We start from the raw sequence: 8888 nt of genomic DNA on the forward strand, positions 1-8888 counted from the left end.
ATTGCAATTTTTTGTCCAAAAATTCTATTAAATAAAAACCTCTTAAAGGGAAAAAAAAAAGCAAAATACCATCTAAAAGTAGGAATAGGCTGATAAAAACAAAGTATTTTCACAAAGTTGCTTTTTTACTACTTAAAGTACCAAAAATTGTTAGCTAAAGGTATCAAAAGACTAGCTAAATGTAGCAATAGGCTAGCTAAAAGCTAAAAGTGAAAAATGGTAAACTAAAATAATAAAAATAGAAGATTGGTGGCAAAAAGCTTAAAGAAGGAAAAGTCTAGCTAAATGTTAAAGTTTAAAAAAAAAGCTAAAAACTAAAATTTGCAAAATGACTAGCTAAAAAGTAAACGAAGAGCTAAAAGTAGTATAGAAATAGTTATGTAAAATAAAAGTGTTTTTAAAAGCTAGCTAAAAGTAAGAAAGTCTAGCTAATAGTGTCAAACGGCAAACTAAAAATTAAAAGTAGCAATAGGTTAGCTAAAAGCTAAAAGTAGCCGATTGTTGCTTAAAACTAACAAAAAGCTAACAAAAACTAAAAGTGGAAAAAGGTAAATGGAGAGCTAAAAGTAACAGGTTTGTAGAAAAACGTTAAAAGACGCAAAATGTTAAATGATAGGAAGAAAAAAAGCTAAAAGCAAAAAATGGCTAGCAAGCAGATCAGTAGCTGAAAGCTAAGAGAAGCAATGCTAAGAAGCAGAACAGTAGCCAAAAGCTAAAATTAGCATAAGAAGGCACAAGTAGAGTCAGTTTAAGCTGTTTTTAAGGAACCAGAGATCTTTGTTTTAATGAAGAAATTAGTTGGAAACAAAGTGAAATATTTTGAAAAGTGTTGCAAAACAAAAAGTCACAGCATCTATGAGCCGAACRTTCTGATAAAATACTGACAAAAACAACACAAAGTTTTCAGATTTATTTAGTTTTTAAAAACACTCAGAAAAGAAACTCAGGATTCCCACAGAAAGATGCTCCAGGTTTACCTGACTCTGCTGTCCGGCTGCAGGCAGGACGGACGACACGCCCGAGTTTAAACCCGGAGAAGCAGATGTTTTTGCAGCCGTCTGCTCCAGCTGTGGTGCTGCCACGTCTGGATCAGGTACTGGACCCCCCCAGACCTCCGTGGGTTCTGTAAGACTGGARGAGTTCGGGAGAATCTGAGCGGTCGTGGTCTCCCCCTGAGCCGGGTGCAGCAGGGACACTTTAGAGATCTCCAAGGCCGGGAGCACAGCCGAAGACGTCCGAACCACCAAAGGAGCTTCTTCTGGAACCTTTATAGAGGAGAGTTCCTCAGCCGGTTCCTCGGCGGGTTCTGCTGCCTGAGATGAGCCGTCCTTTTCCACGGGACCAGTTTGGTTCGATAGCTGAGGTAAATAAGGAGACGATTTCGGCTGTTTCTTCTGCAGTCTTAAAAAAAATCAGAGACGTAAAAGAGAATTAGTGTCACTCAGTTTGTCACTCATTTTATCAAGAAAACAATCAGAACTCACTGCGCAACGTGCTCAAAGTGCTGGTCCCCGTCAGAATCTGAGGACGAGGCACCTGTAAGATCAAAGCCTGCATCAGAAACTGAGGATGTGACGGAGAGACACCATGAAAGTGTAAACGGGACAGAGAGGAAACACCTTCCACGTAGATCTCGGCTGACGTGGAGTCCGTCCCGTAGATGTTCGATGCAAAGCAGGAGTATCGACCGGTGTCTTCCTCGAACGCTTCGGCGATGATGAGCGAGTGCAGCTCTCCGCCGGTGAGGATCTGGATGTCGGGGCAGTCTTCCAGCTCCTTTCCCTCACAGAACCACCTAAAAGCCGACGGAAACAGGTCCAACTGTAAAAAACTCGAGATGTTCCCGGGCCAAAAGTTCCACATCCAGGTTCTGATTCAAACATCAGGACCACTGGTTRGTGTTGGAACGTTGACGGACCAGTAAATCAAGAGTTTTGTCTTGTTTTGTCTGTGAGACCCGGTGACACTTTAAACAAGCTGAACGGGTAATGGAAATCTTGAAGGATCCCGTGACAATAATTAAAGGTCACAGGAGTTTTAATAAAATGTAAGGATACATTTATCCAGGTCTGATTGCTCAGTCTCTACGTCAGCGTCCGTTTATTCTGAGAGGATGATGCTTCTTGAAATTGAGCCGATACACAATTGAGAGCGTCACACACCCGTAAACCTGTCAGTTCACCCCCCCAAAAAAACCAGACTGATGTGAACTTTAAGTCATCCGAGCCCCACGCAAAATCAAAACTGGCCTCCAACACCGTCGCTGTTGGAGGAAACGTTCTGTTGGTGGAATGTTCTGTGGTTCTACCGGTGAGTAAGGGTCTAAATTGAAAGCATGAGTAGCAGAGGGGACTGGTATGAAGCAAAGCCCCCCACCACGGTTYGCTGCACCTGTCTGGGATATTTTTCCTCCGGAGATCCAGAGAGGAGATTCCCTCTGAGAGCCTGGGATCTCTGACTAAACATAGACCCAGAATACACACGGTGACACACGCAGAGAACTCCTCAACCCCACTAAAACCRGCAGTACAATCATAACTTTTCTAATTTATCTCCTCTGAGTCGCAACCAAACTTCATACAGAAACAAAACATTCTTTAAAAAAGAGAAAAGTAGGATGAAGCAAAGGTCACATCTTGTCAACAGGAAGCAGCGMGGTCAGAGAAACGTCTCCCGGATGATTAAAAAAAAAGGGTGCAAATCTTACCGAAGTGCTCACGCTCCTGTCCAGAGCKCAGCCGGCTCCATTATCAAACTGGACTGCAGCGTTGCCAGGGCGCTTCTAAAAATGGCCCAGAGCTACATTCTCCACAGACAAGTTTAGTGGCTCAACAATGTTCAGAACAAACCGGCGAGTCCTGAGGTCCGACATCTCAGCGGCTCAGGTTTCTGCTGGGAGTTTAGAACATCYAACAGAACCGACAAAGAAGAATAACAATAAAGTTTAGCACATTTTGACCATAAACGTCTTTAAAATGGCCTTTTCGGAAATAATCTTTGGATGTACATCTTCCACAAGTCAACCCAACTTAAGATGGCTGCTACCGCCAACTGACGTTAGAACGCACAAAACGGCAAAAACTCAAACTATTTCACAGACATTACGCTAAAATTGGGTGTGGTAGTGGCTGAGAGTCAACCTCAACAGAGATGTGTTCTTGGATGTAATCGTTGGATAAAATACCTAAGACTAATGAACAAAGATGGCCGCCACAAAATACAAGGATAAATACAACTCTGTCAGTTTTACAGAAAGTTATAAAATCTGTTATGTTAGTAGCTGAGACTTACTCTGACAAACTTACTCTAAGTACTACACATTGACCAAAACTTTCAGAAAGTAGTCRTTGGACGACTACGACCGATTAACTTTTGGAGTCCAATTCAGAATGGTCGCCATATCTTCTTGACCCTAGCCAATACAAACCGATATAACTTGTACAGTTTGGTAGATACTGACATAAAATTTGGTGTAGTATTAGCTGGAGGTCATTTAAAACACACACTCAGAGATCTATCCATTCTTGAATGATATTGTTAGGTATGCTGTAATATGATTGGCATCTGGAGTTGATCAAAGATGGTGGCCACAGAACATAATAACCACACCTCTGTCAATTTTACAGAGTTGAAATATGTTTTGGTAGTACTTGAGACTTAGTCACAAAACCCACTCCAAGTACAACACATTGACTAAAACTTTTACTTTTATTAGAAATCAATCAATGGATGAACATTTACAACCGATCGATTTATTGAGTCCAATTCATAATGGTCGCCACATCTTGTTGAGGAAGCCAATACAAACGTTACTATAACTCGTTCAGTTTTATAAATACTGAGATCAAATTTGGTTCCCAACCAGGGGTACACCTACCCCTGGTTGGGAATCACTGCTTTAGGGGAACTGTGCCCACCACTGTCTACAACTACTTAACTTTTGGAGTCCAATTCAAAATAGTTGCCACGTCTTGTTGACCCTGGCCAATAGAAACTATAATTTACTCATTCAGTTTTAAAGATATTGAGATAAAATTTGGTGTGGTAGTAGCTGAGAGTCATTCACAACACATATTCAGAGTGTGACATCTTGCATTATTGCATATTACAAATCAACCATCTAAGTCTCAAACACAATGGCATGAGAGATGGCAGGCGATGTGCATTCCTCCGAGTAATGCTCGGCCTTAGTTTGACTTTATGGTTTTACMCCCCTGACCACACAAATACAGGGTCAGCTGACTCAGAACAGAACCAGCTGTCGGCTGTCATCACGCGTCCCTTCTGTCAATGTTGCCCAAGAACCCAGCATCGTTCTTCCCGCCTCTAATCCTCCAAGTTCTTGAGACTCAGTCAGCGTCATCTGAGCTCTCAGCAGATGAATGGATGAACAAACGGCCAAAGAAAATTTAAAAAACGTTGCTTTGATTGAAACTTCTGTCGTGTCCGCCGATTTATCAACACTTTACTGGAAACTCAGACCAGTGAAGTCGACAAAACAAGTGTCTACCCTAAAGTCATCTAATAGAAAGACCAAAAACCAAAACAGCACACAAGCTTCAGGACCAGAACCCTGCACCTACCAAGACATTCAGGGCTTAGTTATTTGTAGTTTCACCATTTTGTGTCTTCTTTTTCCAAACTACCTCAAAAACCTCTGGACCACCACAGTCCAGTCATCCATTCCCCTCAAACCAAACAGTTGTTTCTGGTCTTACCGAACTTCAGGTGCTGGATGTCCTTGTACGATGCAGTCTAGCCGGACCTTGCTGCCTTCAGGAACCTCCCTGCTCTTCAGTTTCTGGATGAAATGTGGCGGCCCACATGCAGGTTCTGCCTGATGTGGACTCTCARCCTGATCTCCTTCCTCCTGGGACACAAAGTCAAAACGCTCCTCTTGTGTAACTCCACAGTCCTGAAACTCCACGAGCTGACTCCCCGGGTCCTGCTGAGCCACCGGGTGGTGGGTGACAGCTGGGACAGGTGGGTCGGGTCTGTCCTTCTCCGCCTCCAGAGGCAGGACGGCTCGCTCCCTGCTGTCAGAGCTGAGGGGATAGATGTTCTCCTCGCTCTGGGTCTTGTTCTGAACCCGGCTCCTGTGGGCCTTGCAGGACCTTGGTCGTACCCGTTTGGAGCTGTTGGCCTTAAAGAGGGAGGAGAGCTCCTCGATGAAGTCCGCCGCCTTGTTCAGGAACTCCTTTTTGGACTGGGTCTCCGGACCATATGGGGCACTTTTTGCTGGACTGTTCCGATGGTTGAGCCCCTCCATGTTGTTCCGGATCATGTTGTCCTCCTGTGTGGACGCTTTGTGCACCTTTCTGTTGGGGTGGACCACCGGTACCTCAGAAGACGTCTGGGTGGTCGAGGGGGGGACGAAGGGGACAGGCGAATGGTTGGAGAAACACTCTCCTGACATCGAGGGTGGGATGTTGGAGGTGGTAGCCGAGGTCACCGAAGCCTTGACCCCTGTCCTCTCATCGCTGGGCTCGTGTCCGATGGCCTGGCGGGCCAGATTCACGCTCTCATCCAGCTCCTCCTGACTGAGGAAGGCCGACAGGTCCGGGAGCGGGGGGTCGCGGCGGCCCAGGGTGTCGTCACCCTTACCTTTAAGAGACCCGTAGATCTGAAGGTGCGAGGAGGAAGCATCTGAATGACTCATGTCACCRAAGAACTTGGGTCTCTGCCAGTGGGGGTCAACTTAAATCTGAGACAGAGGGGGGGTCTGGTCAGTGCTGATTATTACTGAAATTCACACAAAGTATATTTTTATATATATTTTTAAAATTACATTCATTTATAAATGAAAAAAAAAGAGAAAATTGTGGCTCAGCATGAACTGAGCTGACAACCGAGCTAGCATTTATTTTGCTACATTGTGTTTCTCCCTAATTTTAGCATTAGCATCTGTTTCACAGCTGATTTTAGCATTTGTTTTGCTGTTTTCAGCTACTGGTTTTTTCCTGGGTCTTGTTGTTGATTTAGATAAAATAACTTATTTATGAGTTTCATTAAAATTGATCCTGTGGTTCCCAAAACTTTAGCATTAGCATCTGTTTAACTGCTAATATTAGCTCTTGTTTTATTTTCAGCTGCTGCTTTTCTCGTCTGATACTGTTCAATACAGAAGCTGAAGCTCTGCTGCTTTTAGCTTGTGTTTGTTTTCCACATTGTTGCTAATGTATTTCAAATTTTAAGTTAAGCAGCTSTTAACTTGCAGTTAGCTACCGTTTTGCTCATTCTAGCATTAGCTTTACWAACTTTAGGTTTAGCATGTTTTTAKCTACTGTTTTGCTCRTTTTTGATACTGTTCAATACAGACAGTTTTTAGATTTTGTTTTGCCACATTTTAGCATCTGGTTTGCTAATTAAACATCTGTTTTGCAAAATGTAGCTAATGTATGTCAAATGTTGGGTCAAGCATAGCTATTAGTTTAGCTACTATTTGCTAATTTCAGCATTTGTTTTATACTTAAAGCTGATGTTTTGCTCGTTTTTGATAGTGTTTATTACAGCTGCTAAAGCTACAGTATGCTGGTTTTAGCTAGGGTTTTGCTAATTTTAGCTTACTTAAAGCTTATTTCAGCCTCATTTTAGCTTGTTTTAACTTTAACAGCCCAATTTGATCTCCTTTAATAAATATCAGCAGTAATTTGGCTCTCAACAGTTACATTGCAATAATTTATTTAGCTGTTCCTAACTTTAACACAAAAACTTCAAAATGGCCAAAATGCCTCGTGGCAGTTCAGACTTCAAGCAAAAACTAGATTACCAAACTTTACCTGATATAAAGTTACAATTTTTTGTGAAATAAATAAGATTTGTAGAAAAAATAATGTTTTATTTCGGCCTAAACGGTTTCTGGTTTATGTCCTGACACCTGATCAGGTTCAGGTGCAGGTTTGTGGCCCCCGGTCCACCTCAGAGCAGGGTTAGGGTCTTATTTATTCATATTTTTTATTTCTTGAACACAGACGTGAAACAGAACACACATGTGCTGCTGACACTCAAATCTGTGCGATCAGGGGACACAGAGATGTCCATCCAAATGGACCAGAACCTGGACCTGGATCTGGACCTGCAGCTGTTGTGCACATTAATACTGTGCAAACAGGGTCCTAACCCACCGCGTCACATCTATTAATAACCTGGGATCAGTTTACATGAAGAAAATCAACACACACACACACACACACACACACACACACACACACACACACNCACACACACACACACACACACACACACACACACACACACACACAAAGCAACAACCAGAACAGGATTGAAATTAAAGGTTTAGTTTGTTTTAACTTCAGATTAGATTTAGCCCCGCCCCCCTCTCTGAAGGATCTGACACACCTGTGGACTCCGGAGACACTCCAGTCCTCAGGTCGCTCCCTCCTGGATAGGTCTTGGACCTGGGGCAGGTGCTCCTGGTGGCAGGGGCCTCCTGGTGTCCCCAGGCAGAGTCGGCCCCTGAAGTTTACAGGAACTGTTGGGCCTGGGATCTGCAGCGACCTGTCACTGGGAAAAAGCAGCAACATTTGTCAGCAGCGGCTGCAGGTTATTTTGAGGAGGCCTGACCCGGGTGTCTGGGTGGCGTCCATCCTCATTGGACAGGCGGGGTCGGGGGAGGGGGGTCTCACTGTAAAGGGATCCCATCATCCGGTGCATGGTCTGTCAAATCCCCTCGGTCCTACAGAAGTCATCAAAACTGTGACCTGAGGTTAAAACATTTCTGAAATAGTTTTACCTGCGTGGTCACAGAATTTAACACCCGATTTATTCAAACAGCAGCTAAAAGCTAAGTTTAACTAAACCATAGCTAAAAGACAAAGTCATAAATGTTCAAAGCTGAAATCATCTAATTTGTTGTTAAAGTCTGAAATGAGAAAAATCACTTAATGCTAAATCTGGTAGCTAAAACTAATACAGTAGCTAAAATCTCAAATAAACAAAACTATAATTAAAAGTTAAAATTATCAAGATCATTACTAATGGCTACAAATAAAACTACAGCTAAAGATCAAAATATATAAATTTATTAGCTAAAACTTTAATTTATGAAAACCATAGAAATCAGCTAAAATTTGAAAAGCATTAGCTAAAATCCCAAAGCAGCAAGATTAAATTCCAAGGCTAAAATTAGAACAAAAGTAGCTAAAATTAACAATGCAGTAGTTACAGTAGCTAAAAGCTAAAATTAAGGAAGTTGTAGCTAAAAGCTAAATATAGGACTCGCTAAACTAACAATACAGTAGCTAAAAGCTAAATCTAGAACTCGCTAAACTAACAATACAGTAGCTAAAAGCTAAATCTAGAACTCGCTAAACTAACAATACAGTAGCTAAAAGCTAAAATTAAGGAAGTTGTAGCTAAAAATATAATTGTAGTTCAAAGCTAAAATTTTCTTAACTGTTAATCTGAAAGGAGCAAAATCAAAGCTAAAAGCTAAATCTAGGACTCGCTAAACTAACAATACAGTAGCTAAAAGCTAATATAAGCAAAATTACAGTTAAAAGCTAAAATTGAATTGCTGACAAAAGCTAAAATGATCATGAACAAAACTGCAGCTAAAGATAAAAATTAGGCTTAATTTATCAAAATAGTATAGAAGCTAAAATTAGCAGAGCTGCAGTTAAAACTGACAGAGCAGTATCTACAGTAGCTAACAGCTAAAATTGTAAAAAGCAACAGCTAACGGCGCAGGATAACGTGTAGTTGTTTTTTTGAGGCGGGGGCTGACATCTTACTGGACAAGAGGCAGGGGACACCATGGACACGTGGTCCATCACAGGGACAGAGACAAACAGGGGTCTTCAGGAAGTTTATTCTCTGTAAAAGCGCCCCCTACTGTTCAACATTTGCACTCGCTGTGTTTTCTTTGT

At 42.1% G+C, this 8888-nt stretch overlaps 1 protein-coding gene across 1 annotated transcript in view; it reads right to left on the reverse strand.

Annotated features, from left to right (window-relative positions):
• mypn (myopalladin) overlaps positions 1 to 7833 on the reverse strand; it is a gene marked incomplete in the record, with an annotated part of 25351 nt that extends 17518 nt beyond the window's left edge. The window contains 5 exon segments of the mRNA XM_014019915.1: positions 978 to 1401; positions 1485 to 1536; positions 1620 to 1795; positions 4719 to 5704; positions 7360 to 7833. Of these exon segments, the coding sequence (XP_013875369.1) occupies positions 978 to 1401; positions 1485 to 1536; positions 1620 to 1795; positions 4719 to 5659 (1593 nt within the window).
• Between the last annotated feature and the right edge of the window lie 1055 nt (positions 7834 to 8888).

Source organism: Austrofundulus limnaeus, unplaced genomic scaffold (genome assembly GCF_001266775.1).
Source record: "Austrofundulus limnaeus strain Quisiro unplaced genomic scaffold, Austrofundulus_limnaeus-1.0 Scaffold235, whole genome shotgun sequence".
Lineage (NCBI taxonomy): Eukaryota > Metazoa > Chordata > Actinopteri > Cyprinodontiformes > Rivulidae > Austrofundulus > Austrofundulus limnaeus.